The sequence below is a fragment of the Chanodichthys erythropterus genome, chromosome 5, assembly GCF_024489055.1.
Source record: "Chanodichthys erythropterus isolate Z2021 chromosome 5, ASM2448905v1, whole genome shotgun sequence".
Classification (NCBI taxonomy): domain Eukaryota; kingdom Metazoa; phylum Chordata; class Actinopteri; order Cypriniformes; family Xenocyprididae; genus Chanodichthys; species Chanodichthys erythropterus.
Genome location: NC_090225.1, coordinates 14,050,001 through 14,072,550, shown reverse-complemented (window position 1 = coordinate 14,072,550; position 22,550 = coordinate 14,050,001). Strand labels below are relative to the sequence as shown.

The following is a 22,550-nucleotide window of genomic DNA, read 5'->3' as shown; positions in this document are numbered from 1 at the left end:
TAAACATTGCTGAGGACGAAGTCTTCAAACAATCATACATTTTAATAGAGCATTAACAATAGGTAACAGTTCACAATAAGGTTGAGTTTGTTAACAAATTTTCATTTATTCAACTTAAAGTATTAAAAGTGTATCAGAATATGTAGAAATTAACCTAGATTAAAACATGCTGTAAATGTATTGCACTTATTCACGTTAGCCAGTGAATTAACTAACCAATGTTAACAAATTGAACCTTATTGTGTTAGCAAAGAATGATTCAGACCTTCAGTTTTCTGCGGGCGTTGAACTTGCGCAGACACTCAACAGTTTCTTGACGATGCATCATGGAGGCAACAGTGGAGCGTTGCTAAATGTGTGAGAGAGATGTCTTTAGGACAAATCTTTATTCAAATACGTTATGATAGATTGTATATAATACATATTGGATATAAAGTCTCATTTAAAGTATTACATCAACCAAACAGGCTAGCAAATGTTTATTTCATTGGAGACTGGAACTGTTAGCTCTTTGACATTTTGCCAGTTGCTGGATGTAACCGTGACAAGCTGGGTGATGCAATATAAACCAGCCTTGAAAGATATATTGAAAAGTGCTTGGGGTTTAAGTCCAGGACACTTACGCAGACCCACGGATGCTTGAGTGCTTGGTCAGCCGTGATCCTCTTTGCTGGGTTGATGGTCAGCATCTGGTTGATGAGGTTTTTGGCCTCTGGGGTAACAGTGTCCCACTCTGGAGAGGGAAACTAAGACATGATAAAACAAGAGGGGAAAAATGATTGAGTTTTCCTGACAAGATACAGTGAGATCTACACTGAAAACCTGGGGTTTGTTTCATTTTAAACCTGGAAATGAGAGGTTTTTTTCTGGGTGGGATGTCTGGTATTGTCTATTTACCATGGTATTTACCATGTAACTTCTGTAACCTTGACCCAAAATACTATTTTAGTTTCACTTTGTGCTATTTTCCATATTTATGATGACTCTGGTGGCTCATGACTAGTTTGGGACTGTTTTTAACAGCCTTACCTCATACTGTTTATTCATTGTTAGTGATATTCTTCCAATGTATGTGTATGTTAACTAAAGTGTTGACAGTGTGTTAACCATTTATGAGAAATAAATTTGCTTGGTTCAAATTCTTAAAAATTTGGGTCGCGGCTTAATGAACATGGGAAAATGTGTGTCTCACTGCCAAACCAGTTGAGAACCACTGGCAAAGTTTATTATTTATATATATTTTTAGTTTTTATTTATTTATAAACCATTTTTATACAAGTTTATTCCATTCATTAAGGCCCAATGACATTTTTACATTTAAACATGCATTTTCTGCATAGCTGCTTTGAAAGGATATGCATTGTGATAAGCCCTATACAAATAAATGTGAAGTAAATATTTCTAGATCACTAATCATAAGTAAATTTGTGACATTGATCATGTGACTGTGTACAGATAGTTAGATGTTCTTCCACTGAAGCTCAAGATGCTCTTTATATCATCTTAAATCATACGGGAGAACATGATAATCAGGTTTTGCACAAACTTGTTGAGTTCATGAAGCACGAGCATTGCTGATATTAAGGCAAAAAGAGGACAAAAGTACATTCTGAATTCAACAATGTTAATTCAGCTTTGCACCCAAATAGTTTTGCTAATGCTGATAATGTAAAACAGTAATGAAAATTTGTACTACATTAGAAAAGAATGTAGAAGTATTTTCGCTATCTCAGGCTCTTGTATGAAACAAAGAGCTCAAATGCATACAGACTTGAAAAACACACAGATCAATGGCTTCCATGGCCTGTAATGGATTTTAATAAGATTAGAGCAGAGTAGCTAAAGTGATGGCTGGAAGAGTTGTTTTCCACCTGGATGGCTGAAAATGCTGAAACCAAAACTGGCTTTCATAATCACATCTCTCTCATACTGCAGCACTCCATCAAATGGACAACACCACTATGCAACAAACACAACAAGCATGCTATACTTAGAGTGCCTAGCTGGACTAAAAGGGATTGTAAAAGCACAAATTAAATCAAATTAGTATGAATCCATACTCTGATCATGCTAGACTGTTTACAAACTACAGCTTATCACTTCACTGACAGACAGAAGTATGACACGATACTATCTGAAAGACTGCTGTAACCTCATATAAACTATATAGAATAGTGTTAATGGGAAATATCCCACTGAAAACTTTTTCTCTGGAGTTTGAGGAGATGATAATGCTGATGATAATGAAGAAGACTCCTCAATTGTATGTTCCACTTCTGAGCTCTAGAGGAGGGGGCTGCCATCATTTATTATTGAGTAACTTGGCTCTCTATCCCACCCAATTAAATATTAACAAAGGCTTTAATCTGGGCTCGTCACTCTGGGTCGATGTGGTGGCACTGAAATCTCTGTATGATGACGGCCATGGGAGCTTCTCTGTCAACATGTTGACGGGCAATAAAAGACAGGTCTAATAAAAGGCCTTTCACTTTCTGTTCCTGATTGAGCAAAGTGTCACTTAAACTGGGTTATAGACACTTTTTTAAATAAACTGACCTTTTGTTCAACATGCCTGTTTACTAAATGCCTGCTTTAATTAGATCTGAAATGTGAGCGGTGCGGAGTGAAGAGTGCAGTTGCACAATTTTGCCTGGAGTGAAAAGTAGGTGTTTTGAAAGTTGAATTGTTTTCTGGCACTGCTGCATCACCAAGCTGGAGAATGATAGAGAAACACAACTGGAGAACCAAAAGTTCATTTTGGAATTTAAAAAGATGTCATGTGATTTTTCTTTCACACATGTATACTACTGTTCAAAAGTTTTGGGTCACTGAGATTTTTCTTTTTTTTTTTAAAGAAATTAATACTTTTATTCAGCAAAGAGACAGTTAAGAACTTTATATTACAACAAAATGTTTCTATTTTAAACAAATGCTGCTCTTTTGACTTTCGATTCAATGAATACTGAAAAATATATCACAGTTTCCACAAAAATATTAACCAGCATTACTGTTTTAAACATTAATAAGACATTACAATAATAACATAAGAAATGTTTCTTAAGTAGCAAATCAGCATATTAGAATGATTTCAGAAGGATCATGTGACACTAAAGGCTGGAGTAATGGTTGCTGAAAATTCAGCGTTGCCACCACATAAATAAATAACATTTTAAAATATATTCAAACAGAAAACAGTCATTTTAAATTGTAATAATAATTTACAATATTACAGATTTTACAGTATTTTTGATCAAATAAATGCAACCTTCATGAGCAAAAAAACATTAAAAATATCTTACTAAACTTTTGACATGGATGTAATGAGAATCAAAGATTGAAAATCTCATAATGGTCAACCACTAATCTGAATATTAGGGTGGATGTGTTTCCCTGATTAGATCTAAAACAGTGTCATTAGATTATAAAGCAGTGAGAGCTCATTAAGGCAAACAGTGAGTGTGATTACTCACGTCATAGGCTCCAGCCTTGATCTGTTGATATAGTTTGTGCTGATCCTCATCCCAGAAAGGAGGGTAACCCACCAGCAGGATATACAAGATCACACCTGCCCAGGACACATAAATTGGTAACTACACAAATGCAAATCCACTGTTCTTCCAAAGTAAAGAGACTGTATCACATATTTAGTAAACTGATTATTCATAAAAATTGACAAATACATGACACTAGAACAAAGAGAGTCAGTTTAAATGTCACTTTAAAACAGGTAAAAATCTTACCACAGGCCCAAATATCCACTGGTTTGCCATACGGATCCTTTCTCAGGACTTCAGGGGAGAGGTATCCAGGAGTGCCTGCAAAACCTGTAAGGCCATATTGTGATTTGCATACATTTAATACCTAAAATGAACTGTTTGTATTAAACAAAAATAGTTGTTTTGTAAAAAAAAAAAAGAAAAGAAAAAAAGAGATGTGCATAAAAAATATATTTATTATAAGGCAGCATAATGTAAAAAAAACAAACAAACAAAAAAACAAATTCCCACAATGCTGGAAAAGCTTATTTTTAATATGTTCACTGGCTTTGTCGTCTGTGACCTCTGACCTGGTTCAAGTGAGTTGTCTTGACTCAAAAAGAACATTAAACATTGAGAAAACTACTCCATATTTCCCATGAGCACAGTGTAAAAACATAAGCTGGCTACTCTCCAGTATTCTCCAGTCCCACAAGAGCCAAAGATACCGTAGAGAGGAAACAGAGCAATAAGGGAAAGCTAACACTGCTTGAAAATCAGCTTTCAGAATTTTAACAAGCACCAATATTTCAATGTATGTGAAACCAGTGAAATTCATTTGATCTCTTGAATTCAATCCAATCTTGCATCAAGACGATCTACAATGGCTTCAAGCCAAATCCCTTTAAGAGATGAGGCTACCAACAAATTTAAGGAAAAGCAGAGGAGTCTTACCAAACCAGGCCTGCTGATCTCCCTGCACCTCGATGGCAAGGCCAAAATCAGCCAGCTTCACTGCCGCCCCCTTCATCTTACTGGCCAGCAGCAGGTTCTCTGGCTATAGGAGGACATATGAAAGAGAAAAGGGTAGGAGACAAAAAAGGAAGGAGGAATAGTGAGAAATAAATAAAGTGAGGGACGAGACATAGATAAGTGTGTGAAAGAGCAAATGAGAGCATAAAAATGGGTACAGAATCTTCAATACTGTGAATTTTACCATAAAATCTGAATTATCTGAATGTTTTTAGCATGTTAAAGGGTTAGTTCACCCAAAATGAAAATTCTGTCATTAATTACTCACCCTCATGTCATTCCAAACCCGTATAAATATTGGAAAACTAATCCATATGAATCGAGCAGTTTAGATGCTCAACCGAACTTGAAAACAAACCTCTTCCGGAAGCTCAAACGTGCTGTGTAATCAAAGAGGTTCATTCTAGTGTGTTACACGGCACGTTTCTCAAGTGTCATTCAGGTTCGGTTGAACTTCTGTTAATGTTTGCTGACCAAGGTTTATATGAGAGTAAAAGCCTAAATTAAATCTGTTCATCATAAAAAGCAACTGAGTCTCTTCAGAAAATTAGGACTAAACCACTGAATTCATATGGATTAGTTTTCCGAACTCATTATGAACTTTTTGAAGCATCAAAGTGGTAGTCACGTAGCTGTCTATGGGGTTTGCAACGACATGAGACTGTGTAATTAATGACAAAATGTTCATTTTGGGGTGAACTAACCCTTTAAGGTGCAGCCACATCAGCAAAATTCTGCAGTCAAAAAAGGTCCACTGTCTATTGTCAACAGCGTAGTGATGTATGAAGCACAGCAAACACAGAAGTCACTTTCAAACCAAGTAGCTGCTTTCTGTTGGTCAATGTGGCAAATCAGCATGACCAACTTGAATCCACTCCAAAATCTGTTTGGTGAAATCTTTCACCCTACCACAAAATTCATTTGCTAAAGATTACATTTATCAGTGTTATTACATATTTAGCGGGTTTTTTTAACTGAGTGTGAGGCAAAAGAATCGAAGTGCAATCCACAGGCATTCCATCCCATACGGCTGCTCATTTATTCTGTGCATGAGTATGCTAAAGGTGACGATTAAGCATACAGAGGCTGAGTTTAATCAGCTGTGATCTGCATAAAAGGACATAAATGTATCCAGCATGTTCTATGAGGAGAGTCTTTCATCATCACACTGTAGTAATACTGAGATCCGGACTCGAAATACAGAGGGAATCAAATCAGAGTGCGCACTCTTGTATAAGTGTGAGAGAAGAAGGGAGAGATTGCATGTGGTGTCTATATCTTTACTGGCGTCTGTATGTGTGTGTGTGTGTGTGTGCGTGTGTGCGCGTGTGTCTGTGTGTGGCGGACGGATAGTTTTGACAGCACACCCATTGCTCTGAGCTGCATAATTCATGAATAGACAGAGAGGAGGGCTTGTTATCTCATGCTACAAGAGCAGGGGTGAGCTGCTCTCTCGCCCCGCTGTCCTGCATACCCTGCTGCAGGCACATCCCTGACCCGGACACAGCGCAGTCATCCTGCAACAACTGCCGGAACAAGTTTTATAGTCAGCTGGACACAACAGACTTTCTGTGACATGATGATATGATGATGGTATATTATAACAAATATTAAGTCATGCTGACATAGCTAGATTTACTTTCCTAGATTGCCCAATGATGTAAACTACGGAATATTCATAAGCCAAGCCAAAATAATGAAGTCTAAAGGTCAAAAGTTTTAAATGCTACTGTAGGCATCACATCCTCCTCCTCATCTCTCTTTTTTTAAAAAAAAAAAAAGCTCAAAGATTTTTGAAAATGGTACCAATGTAAAAAACACTGCAAAAAATCTTACATTTGTTTTAACAACTGTTCTTTTCACTTAATTCAGGGGCACAAAAGAATGTGACAGTGTTATTATTTTAGTATTATTTATATACCATATCAGAGGCCGGCAACCTTATGGCACACAGAAACGGTAATCCCTAAAGCAAATGGTTTTTTGGATCTGTGCACTAGCGCAGGTTTAAAATATCACACTTTAATAGTATTTATTACACGGCTCTGTGAAATACTTGATTCTGATTGGTCAATTACACCATCCAGCGGTATGTTATTCCCCGATAACAACCGCTAAAAACAGAAAAACACAGGCTCATCCGGGTAACTGAAGTCTGCAGCGCTATACGCTTGCTAGGACCGTTTTCTCCTCGTGGAAGTTTTGCGTTTGGTGAGCTAATCAAATATTAAAACTCAGTCAAATCAATATTTTGTGTAGTTATTTACATTTTTATTTTAAATCAGTTTCATATCAGATTAATCTCTCTCTATTACACAAAAAGCCGTGTAATAAGTGGTATGACCGTTCCGTATCTCTCAAATGTCCGTCTAGTTTGAACTTGCCGTGCTAGCAACTGCTCTCTCTGCGGAAGCTTTGCGTTTAAAGAGCTAATAAAATATTTCGGTTCAGATCAATATTTCATGTCTAATTATTTACTTATGTGGCAAATAGCCGTGTAATAAGCGGGATAATGTACATCCAGCCGGTTGTTATCGCAGAATAAACTTCTTCAGGCTGATGCAAGACCTGATCACCCTGTCGGGGTTTATTCTGCGATAACAACTGGCTGGATGTACATTATCCCTTACTTATAGTACCTAACTTAATATATCAGGCTGTCTTACTACGAGGAATGATTACCTAAAAATGTACGTCCGTATGTATGTTTGAGGGCCATTATTTAAATGAAATACATACACTTCTTTAGCTATTGTCTTGTGCCAGTGTTGGCATGCATGCCATAGGTTGCCAACCCCAGTACTATAAAATGTATCAATGTTTTAAATTAGCTTTTATTTTTATATTTTAATTTTAGTTTGTTTTACTACTTGTGTCATTTTAATTATTTAAATTTTTTTTTTCTGTTTTAGTAATTTTAGTTCTTCATATTTTTTATATCAGTTAGTTGGCAAGGCAACATTTCTATTTTTTAAGTTTGTTTTTCATCTAATATTTATCTGTGAACTACCAGGCCCTCTGTCCTCCCAGTTCCCCTGTCCTACAACCTTTAGGGAAAGACACCATCTCTCTCTCTCTCTCTCTTCTCTTCAAGATACACTTTCTTTCTCTGTCTAGCTCCTGCTCGACTGTCCCTGTTCGGTTCTTACGTCCCTGTTATAAGGTTTTCTTGTCTGTCTGTGTTCAACAGTTCTGTCTCTTTCCCTGATGAATTAGAGGAGGCAAAATGAGTCCCTACCACACACTCTCACCGTCATGCCATGGCTCTGCAGCCTCAGTGACATCACACGAGTTTCCATAGCAACCGGCCTGCCTCCAGCACTCCTCTGTCTGCCTTTACTTTTAAAGAGGTGAACTAATATGGAAAAGGCTGGTTCAGATGGAGCTTCTAGAGGGGTGGGGTTAGTCACATCTTTGTCCACCACATGACACTGATCTGTGTTTCATCAGTTATTATTGTAGAAAAAAAACCTTCTGCACTTCTATGCAAAAACACATGATTTCACCTCCTACACAGACTCTACTACATCCACTCGTAGGAAGATGTGAATATACAAAAGAAAAACTGCTGTAACCTCTGACAAGCAACAAGGAAGTGCCGTTTTATTTCAATTCAATATGAGGTTCAAATTGAACAATGACATTTAAGGAACAAATCAATCATCTATTAAACGTCGTTTTGTTTGCTTTCTGCATTGTGCTTGCTATCAAATGGCCCCTCTGGATTCGCCACAGCCAACTGGCCACTCTCTTGACGTCAAGAAACACAAATAATCAAACAGGCAAGAAAATTCTCCAGTGACAAGTTAGTAGACACAAAGAGTTTAATGTTACAAGCACATGTCTGAGTGTGTGCTGATGACGCCACAGGGTTGCCAAGAGGAGGAGGAGGGTTTGGATGACGCAAGCTCCAGGATTGGCACATTGCCACAGTGACGGCATGACTCACCTTGAGGTCCCTGTGCACAATGTCATGCTGGTGGATGTGGCTGACGCTTTCCAGGATCTGATTGATGCAATGACTGAGAACAGAGAGAGAGAGAGATAGAGAGAAAGCAGGGAGAAGGAAAAGAGGGTTAGATTAGGGAGAGAAACCCAGGCATTAGTACAAGGATTAACTCCAGATAGAAGATCGGGCACAAGAAATCATGCTGCAGAATCTGGCCTATGCGGATACACTGAGCTTTGTACAACAGATAAATACTATGGTTTGTTTTGTGGTTGTCAAAGCTGCCAGAGTAGCTCTCCAGGATGGGAATGAAGATACATTTACCATGTCATCCAAATGCCAAGTGTCACATGATCCTTAATCCTTCAGAAATCATTCTAATATGCTAATTTGGTGCTCAAGAAACATTTCTTATTACTATCAATGTTAAACAGGTGTGCTGCTTAATATTTTTGTGGAACTGATTTTTTTTTTCAGGACACTTTGATGAAAGGAAAGTACATAAGAACATCATTATTTGAAACAGTTTTTCTTTTAATTTCTTCTTCTTTTTTTTATCTTACTGTCCCTAAACATTTGAATGGTTGTGTGTGTGTGTGTACTACAGTAGTCATTTAGTGCTGTATACACAATACTATGGTATTACTGTCTGCAGCCATCACAGTACCATGGCACCACCATTCTGTCTCTAATGCTGTACTTTGTTCTCAGACAGTGAGACAATCATTAAATGCCAGGGATACGCAACTGATTATTAAACATGATATTTATATTTAAATAATGTCAAACTATGTAAACACTCTCAGTGATTTAACAGGGATGGTAGCTGGCCTGAAATGTGGTGTTATTATTAACCTGCTGCCTGGATAGGTATCCCCTTAAATTAAAGCTGACTGTCTGCACTCCAGTCCATTTCCACTTCATATTCAGCACTAAGCCGGAACAACAAAATTAGTGTCACTTTCCAATTACATTTGGAAGGCACTCTCCAGACTTACAGTGTAAAGACTGCTTCTGAGAGTTCCCATCAAGGGAGAACAGAGAGAGTTTTTGCTGGAAAGTGCCTCCGTAATGGGATGGAATGGAATGCAGTCCAAAGATTTTGCCAAATTTGGACACAAATGCCTTCCTCACCATCTTTCCTCAAGAGAGCTTTAGGGAATATCTAATGGGGCTCTTTCTATCCTCAACAACCATTGCTTTCTGCAAGCTCTCTTTTTTGATCTCTCTTTACATAAACTGAATCTTTTAGAAATGTATTTTTTCAAGTATGCTTCCAAATAAACAAACATTCCCTCAGAGAGATGTCATCTCCTCCAAACCCTCCCTCTGTCCTCAGGTCATGACCTTTTAAACAGGTTTCAGAGCTCTGTAATGAGCTGCCCCACTCGCTGCATTTATAAACATTCCTTACAGCTCCACCGGTGCTTGTTATTTCTGTCCCCTCATTGTCTACTGAAGTCTTTCCTGAAATGTCTCTCTGCAGTGCAAGTTTGTAAGTCTGCCAGAGCAACATATGCCATATATATATGCCATATATATATATATATATATGTGTGTGTGTGTGTACGTATAAATATTGAGAGAGATTGATATAGAAATACAATAAAATAGTATTACTATTATTATAAACAGCAGTATTATTACCATTTAAAGTTACTTGTAATAAGTAACCGATTTCTATTTTAATATATTTTAAAAATTGAATTTATCCCTGTAATGGCAAAGCTATTAATATTTTTGTGGAAACTGCGGTACTTTTTTTTTTCAGGATTCTTTGCTGAATAAAGGCATTTATTTGACAATATAAATCTTTTGTAACATTATCAAATGCCTTTACTGTCAGTTTTGATCACTTTAATGCATCCTTGCTGAATAAGTGTTGATTTTTGTATATAAAAAAAATACTGACCCCAAACTTTCGAACAGTAATGTATAATGTTATATAAGCTTTCTATTTCACATAAATGCTGTTCTTTTGAAACACACTTTTTTTTCTATTCATCAAAGAATCCTGAAAAAAAATGTACACAACTGTTTTCAACATTGATAATAATAAATGTTTCTTGAGCAGCAAATAAGCATATTAGAATGATTCCTGAAGGATCATGTGACACTGAAGACTGAAGTAATGATGCTGAAAATTTGCAATCACAGGAATAAATTACATTTTTAAAATAGATTAAAATAGAAATCAGTTACTTAAAACAGTTATTTAAAAGTACACTCATTTTAAGTTGTAATAATATTTGGCAATATTACTTTTTCACTGTATTTTTGATAAAATAAATGCAATCTTAGTGAGCAGAAGAGACTTTTTTTAAAAACATTAAATACTCTAAAAGAACCCAAATTTTGAACGTAGTATATATACACAGAACTACATATATATAAAAACAAATATAGCTTAACACTGATATGGCTTGAGCTGAATTTTTTAACTTACCTTGCATCTGCTTCACTGTAATATTCTCTTGCGACAATGTCTTCAAACAGTTCTCCACCAGTCACACTACAGGAAGAAATACAGGCTTTATTAACAGCTCACCTCACAGCGGTTCCATTCAACTATAAACTATAAAGAGCATGAGGCCTGTAGTGGAGTGTGTGGCTAATAGAGGGAAGTTTTTATCACCACGGTTCGACACTTGAGGGTTGGGTGAGCGCTATCAGAGTCTTAATGACATAAGAGCCCTGAGGAGAGGGCCATAGTGTTAAAATCTACACACATGTACACTTACACGTTTGTCTCCCTCTCACACTGCAGTTACGCAGAAGACTCTATATCTCAACAACACTTCAGACTCAAATAATCGTGTAACATGATGTCAACATAACTCAAGCAAAGGAGTATTTTAAACTTCATATGGTATGGAGAAATGGGCCTACTGGCTGGTGAAAAGAGATTAATAGACATACTTCAATTACATTTTCCGGTAATTTACAGTTAATTACAACCAAACAGGGCTGAAGGAAGTGGAAAGTGTGAGTTTACAGGCCTCATCTAGCATCAATCCTGTTTAACAGCAAAAGTAAGAGGGAAGATCAGAGATCAGATCAGATACATACAGGTCAAAGACCAGGTAATGAAAGCCTTCTTCTGAGATACTGTCATGGAGACGCACTGTTGAGGGAAAACAGAAAAAGAGAATGAGGTAAGACAGAGAAACAACATAAACAGGATGAACAGAACAAGCTTTTATCCTTTTCTTGACCTGCCCATGAAGTCATCCTCATTAGCTCTATTACAAAACCCAACCTTGCTTCCTAATGCCTTCTAAGGCAGCATCCTAGCTGAAATGAACCTCGTAAGTGACCCATTTGGAACGGTGTACATAGAGAGCAATTCCAAACGACACACAAACAGAACTCAGCATAGGACATTGGTTCTCAACCTTTTTGACTCGAAGGCCATACACCATAGGGTAAGATATGTTCTGTATTCCTGTAATTGCTGTAATTATAACAATGCAGCTTGTTTTCAAACTTGTTTTTTCATTAAGAGAAACTGGGAGTATTTATATTAAGTTAATTAACCACATTTTGTAATTCCAGAAGTTTCAAGAAATGTATGTTCTTTAATGAAAACAGAAGATATTGAGGATTAAAAATAAATAATTCAGTTTACATCTTAAATTTTATCACTTTTTAAAAACTCTAAATTAAAAAAAAAATTTAATTACACTGAACTATTTTAGAACTTAGAAGTTTATTTGTGGTCATGCCTTATGCCTTGGCCAACATCTTGGTTTTTTTGTACTTGTTGCAATGCATTATGGGATTGTTTGCTCTGTGAAGGATACATACAACAAGTTACATTAGAGGCAACATCACAACTTTTTTTCTTTGGAGCAATGTACCTTGATATACTGTGCACAATAAGACCGAGCTGTGAAAAAAAAACAAAAAACATTTTGACTTCATGACCACTTTAAATTAAAAAGAATCACAGCTGACATCATTCGTGTAAGAGAAGGTCCTCTGGTCTTCACATTACCGAGGGAACGGTGGCATTGCGAGTAAGGCAAGGAACATTTGTTATCATGATTGAAAGTAATGAATTTGTCATCGGTAGTTACAGATTTGAAACACTGCACCTGCCAGATCTCACACACGCAGCCATTAAGAGACCCCCGGCTCGCGCTTGTTGTGTGTGGGTCTGTGTAAATGACAGCATGCATTAATCTCAGACATGTGAAAGAGGAGGCTGTGCTAGAGGAGGGCAGAGAGGGCAAAGCAGAATTATATTATCTCCACATCCACCCAGGATCACCTGCAGCGCTGACACAAACACACACATTCTGACAGGACTCGTGTTTTAACACAATTCAGACTCAAGGTGCAGTGAACAGTGTGTGAATGGAGAGGGATTATAACAGGTTGGCCTGAGAAAGGTGAGGTGTGTGGATATAGAGGTGATTTGTGTTGTACTCTGAAGGAGATGATACTCCTATGAACTAGTTATTGGCCTAATACTTCTAATTTGAACTAGAGTACTGGTACCTCACTGGTATGATACTAAAATGGGTGAAAAAAAAGTAATAATATTAGTCATGTCGCATGCATATTATATATAAATTACTAAATACATACAATACCGTTCAAAAGTTTGGGGTCAATAATATAATATAATATAATATAATATAATATAATATAATATAATATAATATAATATAATATAATATAATATAATATAATTAATATAATATAATATAATATAATATAATATAATATAATATAATATAATATAATATAATAAATATAATTAATATAATATAATATAATATAACATAATATAATATAATATAATATAATATAATATATAATATAATATAATATAATTAATATAATATAATATAATATAATTAATATAATATAATATAATATAATTAATATAATATAATATAATATAATATAATATAATTATTAAAATATAAAATAATATAATATAATATAATATAATATAATATAATATATTATAATATAATATAATATAATATAATAAATATAATTAATAAAATATAATATAATATAATATAATAATATAATTAATATAATATAATAATATAAAATATAATATAATATAAAATAATATAATATAATTAATATAATATAATATAATTAATATAATATAATATAATATAATATAATATAATATAATTAATATAATATAATATAATTAATATAATATAATATAATATAATTAATATAATATAATATAATTAATATAATATAATATAATATAATATAATATAATATAATATAATATAATATAATATAATATAATATATAATATATAAAATATAAAATATAAAATATAAAATATAAAATATAAAATATAATATAATATAATATAATTAATATAATTAATATAATTTAATATAATATAATATAATATAATATAATATAATATAATATAATATAATATAATATAATATAATATAATTAATATAATATAATATAATATAATATAATATAATATAATATAATTAATATAATATAATATAATATAATATAATATAAAATATAAAATATAATATAATATAATATAATATAATATAATATAATAATATAATATAATATAATATAATATAATATAAAATATAATATAATATAATATAATATAATATAATATAATAATATAAAATATAATATAATATAATATAATATAATATAATATAATATAATATAATTAATATAATATAAATTCATTTATAATGTTAAAAATAAATGCTGTAAATTTATCATGGTTTACACAAAACTATTAAGCAGCACAACATTTTCAACATTGATTTTAGAATATTATAATATAAATAATTTCTGAAAATTCTGCTTTGCCAGCACCAGAATAAATTACATTTTCAAATATATGATGGTGCGTTCAAGTCCCCCTCTGAAGTTTGTGTTTTATGAGTCGTGTTTACGATGTCAGATGCGTTCAAGTCATTTTTGTCAGTGCAAGATGGCGGCGTACCTTCTCTTAAGTAACTACACAAAAATACAGCAAGGTTTTACACTCTATTTCCATCATATTTGTGTGGGCAATTAGCTTATTTTGTTGTAAAAAAAAAAAAAGCCTGAAAATGTCACTGCTAAGTACCTTTAAATATTGTGGTATTCTGCCACGTTTCTCACTAACATGCCCCCAACTTGTAAAGACCGGATTCGGGGCCTACAGAAAATCCTGAGCTTCACACTTGTATTTACGACATTTTGGTGGCGTTCGTGTTTTCAATTCGTAAATACGATCTTTTCTATATGACATGACTTGAAGTTATTTTAAATTGTAATAATATTTCACAATATTGCTGTTTTACTGTATTTTTGATCAAATAAATGCAAGTCCTTGGTGACCATAAGAGACTTCTTTCAAAAGCGTTAAAAAAATCCTATTGATCCCAAACTTGTATTTTATATTACAATTATTTAATTTACTTTTCTTTTTTTCTTTTTTTTTTTTTACATTTCTGAACATTTACTTGCTAATTTATTTTGTATCTCTGTTCAGTTATCTTTATCTGTATATTGTTATAACCCTACACTGAACTAACAATATGGAGAGAAGAAAAAAAAACCTGACTGACCAATAAAAAATTCAGTTTTCATTGGCACAGTTTTATGAACCCTGAATATCCAGTGATATCAAAAAGCTCTTTTCTAATGGCAGTACCGGACAAAACCTTCTATTTTATTGGTAGGCAAGTTTTTTGCTTAGCAGAAAAATACATTCTGCCAAAAACACCAGTGTTGGGTGAATTTTCTCTCAGTTGAAGAGCTCCACAGGGAAGCATTGTTCCTTTCTTACATCTTGTCGCACTGAAAACGCATGCCTGAAGATGCAGCTATGAGTGAGATAACATGAAGAATGCATGTAGATGCATGTGGGCTGTGTGTCTGACAGGGCTTATGTCACATTATCTGCTCTAGCTGTGCGTCTGTGGGCCGATGGCAGTCATGAGTTCATATCTGCTAGTTATTTAGAAGAGGGTTTGTTGACAACAAACCCTGCTGTTGATAACATGTACAAAGGCTGTAAGTTACCCTGCATGTGTACCTTGTATGTGCATGTTCAAAACGAAAGGAGCAGAAAAGAAAAAGTGTTAGTTTGAGTCTTTGCTGCCATAGGCCATGTGCTCCTTAAGCATGCTCCCTCTCTCTCTCTCTCTCCCATATACACACTTGATTGCTCTTTTTGTTAGGAGTTTATTGGCAGTCCATGCAGAAAACATGACAACCTGGTCCTTTGAGAGAGTGAGAAAGAGAGAGAAAGAGAAAGAAAGGGCCGTTTAAGTCAGCTAAACAGTAAAAGGTACAAAAGACAGATTTAGGCCGCTGGGAACGGAAGGGAGGGAATACAAGAGAAAGAGAAAAGCAAGAGAGGAGAGATGAGATAAGAGGGTGGGAGGGAAGACGCTTCCAAGAAAGAAGAAAAATGAGGGCTACAAAAAAACAAAAAAGGAGACATCAAGCGATGACTGTGTATATCAAGAATGATTATCAATGCACAATGACACACATTTCAGATTGTCCCTTACATAAAGGTATAGTATGGCTTCAGAAAACTTTGAATAGCCAAAGTCATATGGACTAATTTTATGTGGCATCTCTGTCCTTTATTGTTTTTGTATGAAAAGGGGCAGCTTGAACATTGTGTCGAACACCTTTTTTTTTGTGTTTAATGGAAGTAAGAAAATAATATAAGTCTGGTGTGTATCATTTAAAAATGGTTAAAGGATATTTTCTCAAACAGTTCCAACCCTCTTGTTTTAATCCTTTGATCTTGAATTCGCAGATACTTTCTTTTTTGCACCTGGTGATTACCTCAGTGCTCTGTCACCTTGCTGAAACATCTTTCCACATTACTCAGCTGTTCAAACACACTGAAGTGAGCCTGAAGGGACGATGCCCGAGCTATTTCCATGATTTTGCATGAGCTGGAGATTTTGTCTGTGTGATCTGTCGTGTCAGCCACATCCTTTCTCATTCCATGCAAATAATCTTGTGTCGACTGTGAAACATATTTTTTTACAGTATGTCTCACTGTGTACACACACACACACCATTATTCTTGATTATTGAGGGGAGAATGGGATCAGGAGATGTTGCATGCTGGACTCGAATCTGTACCCCCTGCAATGAGCATATTGAGCACAAGTATGTTGTTGAGACTCACCTATGTTGGGGTGTTTGAGCAGACGGCAGATCCGGGCCTCTCTCTCCAGCTTCTGATGATCTGAGGATTAGACACAGAGAGAACAATTTATTCAGCACTTGTGCTCACCAAGGCTGCATTTAAAAAATATTACAATTTAAAATAAAATGTCATTTATTTGTGTGATGGAAAAGCTAATTTTCAGCATCATTACTCTGGTCTTTAGTGTCACATGATCCTTCAGAAATCATTCGAATTGGCTGATTCGCTGCTCAAGAAACATTTCTTATTATTATCGACAGTTATGCTGCTTAATATTTTGTTGGAAACCGTGATTTCCATGATTATTTGATGAATAGAAAAGTCAAAATAACAGTATTTTTTAAAAATATACATATTTTGTAACATTAAATTCATTTTAGTGTTAATTTATTTTTTTTAAATTTCATACAAATTCACATTCATTATATGGAAAAGACTGATGTGATCAAATTCAAACTGAGAATGGATATCAATCCCATGTATAAACAGGGCCTGTGATACAGTCAATGCAACCTTTTAGTGACATATCAGGCATACTGCCCTATTATTAGAATCTATTTAATGACTGTGTGCATGAAGTAAAGATGTCCACTCAATAAAGAAAGCAGCCAAGATTAATATAACTGCCCATCCTGAAATAACGAGCATCGATCTCTAAAAGGATATGAGGTCATAGCCTCTTTGGGAAACCTTTGAAGATTTTTATAGGAGGGAAATCTAACAGACACACAAACAAACTGCTACAGCAGTGTAAATACATAATACATAGGTCTCCCAGCACATAATCAATAATGTTACAAACCACTATTCATGGTAGAGAAGTGATCATGTGATATAAAGAGAAAAGCCAAGAGGGTTTTTGTACTCTTGACTATGTGTCAGCATGAAAAAGCAGAGTATTTAATGCAGGGCTGTTGGTATTTGGTGTTGTGTATACTCAATCAAAGGAGTTATTGACAAAAAAACATGTCAAGCATCTTAACTAGAGTCGTCTGCATGACGCCAGATAACACCCTAAAAAGAATGCACATGTGCATTCAAACACACGGTCATCTGCAGCAGCAGGGATCCACTAGTAGGAATTCAAATCATGAACTCAATGCAGGCACTCCTGCTGGGTCAGATCAGTCTCACATAAACACACTAACACACAAAGCTCTTTCGCATAGCATATCCTAAGTCCAAGATCACACGGTGCCAGGTGTGCGCTACTCGTCTAAAATGAGCCAAACCTCAACTAAAGAAAATATTACAAAATATAATAATAACACTGAAAAAGTATAAATGTCCCAGGGTGTTTATGTATGTGTGTTGCTATGTTCCTGTGGGAGGCCTTCATAAGTCCTAACCGCATGTGGATGTGGATCGTCTACTCAGAAAGACTTCAATCCCTCTGACAGCCCCAAAAAGCATGATTCTCAGAAATGACATCAGCTTCAATCTTAAAGTATCAAATATTCATCTAAAAACCATCACCACCACACTACCATCACACAGCCTTAGCATTCACAGTACTTCTCATGAACACACACACACACACACACACACAGGTTTCAGACTTTAAGTGATGATGTTTTCATCATGTTTGTAGAAATACACGTGGGTGTAGGATCATGGGTAGCTTAAAGCTTTTCTGAGAAGTGCGACCTAATAAACATCGCTCTGAAAGAACGAACGGTGACCGCTGTGAGAGATGCGCGTGTGCGTTCGGTTTACAGCAGCAGATGTCTTTATTACCTAACAGAATTAATGCGGGACATTTAATATTCGGCTCCCTACAGAACAGTTAATCTGAAGGCTGAGCGTGAGAGACGGCTGTACAACGACTGCTGGCATGCAGTGACTGCAGAGAAAACAAACACACACATAAACTATACACTCTGAGTATGTGTAATAAAACGTTTTGTTTTTATCATTTGCTGCACCTTCCACTTGCAATTCATCCTCTGCATTATAAATCAAGTTTGAAGTGGAATAAACACAGATCCAGTGATGGCTGTGATCTGATACAACTGATAAAGGCTTCTAGAAAGAGAAATGGCTTTGAGTGGCTTTTCCCTCCTTTATTTCCACTCACACTCCTCCTTTTGTGCGCTCTCTCGTATTCTTTCTTTTTATCCCATTACTGAAGAGATAAATAAATGATGTGTTGTTCAGTGACCATCTCTAAAATTCAATTGGGCTAAGTGCTGCTTTCTCACTGTGCGGTCGGGGTCCATGATGTCATGGACTCTCAGACGGAGAGAGAGAGATGGAGAGACATTCAGAAAGCAGGAGCACGAAATTGACTGCTATGAACGGTTAAATGAAACATGAACAGGTATAAACAGTCCTGAGATTGGATCAGCATAAACCTTTGATGACAATAAGCATGACAGGATATGAAGAACTGATTCTAGAACAGCAAATGTGTGTATTTTTTATTATTTATTTTTTTTAAAGTCCAATAGATAGCAGGAAGGAACATTTTTTTTCCCTGTTTCATCAAATGGTCAGTAAAAATAACATTTAAAACCATTATTTTTTTAAAGTTTGGGATTTGTAAGGGTTGATAAGTTTCACCAAGCCTCCATTTATTTGAGCAAAAATATACTATAAATAGTAATACTGTGAAATATTGTTTTTATACTAATACATATTGTTCTATGATATTGAAAATATATTACAATATTACAGTATTTTAAAATGTAATTTATTTCTGTGATTGCAAAGTTGATTTTTCGGCATCATTATGCCAGTCTTCAGTCACATGATTCTTCTGAAATCGTTCTAATATGCTGATTTGCTGCTTAGAAACATTTCTTATTTTTTATCAATGTTGAAAACTACGGAGCCCCTAAAGGGACCTTGACGGTTGACGATTTCTCGTGCGCACGCGTTACAATTTCCGGTTTGTGTATACTATAACCTATTTCATTTGTGCGTCACTGCCTATGAAGAAAGCCAGAGTATGCACATGAACTAATAAAGATCATGTAAATTAAAGAGAAAATGAGAGTGTAATGGCTCAAAATCTGGCTTTCTTAGACCAGTTAGTCTAGGATGAATCTAGCTTATTATTCGTTTTAATTAAACATGTGCCTTCCTTTATATCTAAGTCCTTTATGTAAATGGCTCTGCTCGCAATAAGTGCTATTAGAACTGAATGAAGAAAATAAGCATTTCTCTGCCACCTGTAAGGATGCGTTAAATCCGACAAAGTGGTTTAATAAAGGGCCGTTTGATCTTGTGAAATATGAAATTTTAGTATGCCTACATTTTACAGTTCCAGTATTTTTTATATGGGACAATATAAATATGGCCTATTGTTCAAAAGAACAATTTATTTGATATAAACCTTTTGTATCATTATAAAATGTCTTTACTGTCAATTTTGTTCAATTTAATGTATCCTTGATGAATAAAAGTATTAATTTCTTTTCTTTTTTTTTAAACTGCTGACAACTATAGAGTAATAATCAGAAAAAATGTCCAAAAATTAATATAGTTCATTGGTCTAGCTGTAGGCTGTTTATGCCTGGCAAGCAACAAAGAATCTCACACATTAATATTGAATGCACAGTAACATTCAAGCTGTTTATCAACTTTTACGACAGCAACATGGCTCATCCAAATCAGAAATGTGTTTTATAACGTACCATAAATATAGATTAGTTTTTAAAGCACACTTTTAAAGCACATCTGGAGCTGTTTATGAATGTTTGCAGGTGCTCTTTCCAGGTTCCTTAAACAATAAAAACGTCAAGTCAAATCAATTTCTTTCTTTCATGTCTATAAATGACAAGAGCTAAATTACACTTCAGCACAAGTATGAACAGATGCATCATGGGCCAGTCACCTCAAATACACCCACGAGAGAGTGTAAATCTCTGTGGTCAAGCTCTCAGTACAGAGAAACACATATGTAGAATTAGGCAAAGAAAGTGCAAAGAGGAAGGAAACCTGCTGCCAGATGCATTACTGCTTTTACAGTTACAATACAACACAAAGTAATTGCTATCATGGTAATACATTCACTCCATTGTATGCATCTAAATAATCACCATAAACCACGGTACAACCTTATTTTGTAATAGGCGCTATAAGTCTCATTTCTGTTCTGGATTTGCAAACAGATGCTACACAGTAAAATGAATTGGCTTAATTTAATTTGGTTGAGTCCTACAGCTCTGAAAAACACATTGAGCAAATGTGCACACATATGCGCAAGCTGCTCCTGCTCTCACAGATCCCCTCACATCATAGGACACGAGACTGTATGTATCGGCACTTATTAGCCCAGACTCTGAACGGACAGAAGGGTCACTCTGACATTACAGACTGGGTTTTACAGGTTATCATGACCCAGACGGTTACAAATACACACCTGCATGAGCTAAAAGGTGAGCTATTGTGCTCTACACAGAGCTCTGGGAAGAGAGACGCATGCAGAGACTGTTCACATTCTTCTCAGATCAGCGTCAGGACAGATGAAAGAGCTCAAGTGATGTCAAAATTAAATCTGCAAGTAAAGAACCCAAGTTTGTACATTTCCCAGCAGGTGAATCTCAGGAGAAAATGCCGGTCACCCCAGGAAAGACAGCAGCACATTTCCAGCAGATTTCCAATACTTTGCATTTATCATAGCAATGCTGATCCTAAACATACAACTGATACCCCGATCAAACAAGACACATTAGATAAACTTCAGCCATATAGAAACATACATAAACATACAACCTACTCATAAACGAGGGACGCGCAAAATGACATATCTAAATATGCTGGGCTATTTTCCCCTTCATACAGCATCTTAAAAACACAATGCTCCTGACAAAAAAACAGCATTGGACACAAAACAACAGCAAAGCATCTGGTAGGTAAAAATAATTAATAAAGTGTTTTTTTTTTTTTATCTGTCATAATCTGCTTTTCCACTGAAATTACACGAAACAATTTGTCCCAGGAACTTTTTTTCCCAGGAACTTTTCCCCCCAGACCTGTTGTATCTGCGTTTCCATAATGGTCTAAAGTGCCGTGAAGACTAGGCAAGAGATGTAAGACTGCACGCCACTTCCCAGTTTCCGCCGAATTTCATCCTCCACATCTAAGCTTAATAAAACCTGAACCTCGTCGTCGGTCCATCGGTCGTATTTTTTAAACTCCATTGTTGATTCGAATAGCAAACAACTCTTACTGCACACACACTGCAACAGACTTTTTAAAAAAAGGTGGTTGAAATAAAATGCTGCGTAGAGTCAACCAATCATAATGCTGCATGAACTCTACTACTAAAAAAAAACCTCGCAAACAGGGACTTTCTGAGGGGGAAATTTTTCATCTGGAACTTCATTTAGACCCTGGTCCCTGTGGTCGAAACACACAGAGTACCACCCCAAAGTCCCTAGTTCCTGTGGAAAGTTTCTGTGGTGGAAAAGCCACCAAGTAACCATTTGCACTCAATATATTAATGAAATATGTTTAACATTTTTTTTTTTTTAATATTCAGATTCATCAACAGGTCAGAAATCATGAGATAAATATTGTTTTAAAATGTAACATCACAATTTATTAAATAATTTAATAAAAGTAAATACACTACTGTTCAAAAGTCTGGAGTCAGCAAGATTTTTTTTATTGGAGTAATGGCTGCTGAAAATTCAGCTTTGCCATTACATATATAAATAAAATTTAGTTATTCCATATAACAGGTTAACATTTTTTTTGTACAATGACAACTATAGCTAATTACTAATTGTTCATTTTTTGCTAATTCTTCTCTCTAATAATCATCTCAAATCTCCATGGTGCACAGCCCCCCTTTCCTCTGCACTCCAGAGACGTGCCCTTGTTATGGCCTTTCCACTCATTCTGTCTGCTTGCTTTTTTCCATCCTCTGTTGACTCATCAACACTGACCT

The 22,550-nt window shown here is 35.1% G+C and overlaps 1 protein-coding gene across 6 annotated transcripts in view; it reads right to left on the bottom strand.

Annotated features, from left to right (window-relative positions):
* The window catches only part of camk2g2 (calcium/calmodulin-dependent protein kinase (CaM kinase) II gamma 2), a 72,042-nt gene that overhangs the window by 23,952 nt on the left and 25,540 nt on the right, over nt 1–22,550 (bottom strand). For all 6 annotated transcript variants that reach the window (XM_067386151.1, XM_067386145.1, XM_067386148.1 and 3 more), the window contains exons 3-11: nt 16,631–16,690; nt 11,527–11,581; nt 10,904–10,969; nt 8,458–8,530; nt 4,431–4,533; nt 3,741–3,824; nt 3,471–3,565; nt 624–746; nt 266–349 (exon numbers count right to left, since the gene is read on the bottom strand). In XM_067386151.1, the coding sequence (XP_067242252.1) occupies nt 266–349; nt 624–746; nt 3,471–3,565; nt 3,741–3,824; nt 4,431–4,533; nt 8,458–8,530; nt 10,904–10,969; nt 11,527–11,581; nt 16,631–16,690 (743 nt within the window). The remainder of the gene's footprint in view (nt 1–265; nt 350–623; nt 747–3,470; nt 3,566–3,740; nt 3,825–4,430; nt 4,534–8,457; nt 8,531–10,903; nt 10,970–11,526; nt 11,582–16,630; nt 16,691–22,550) is intronic.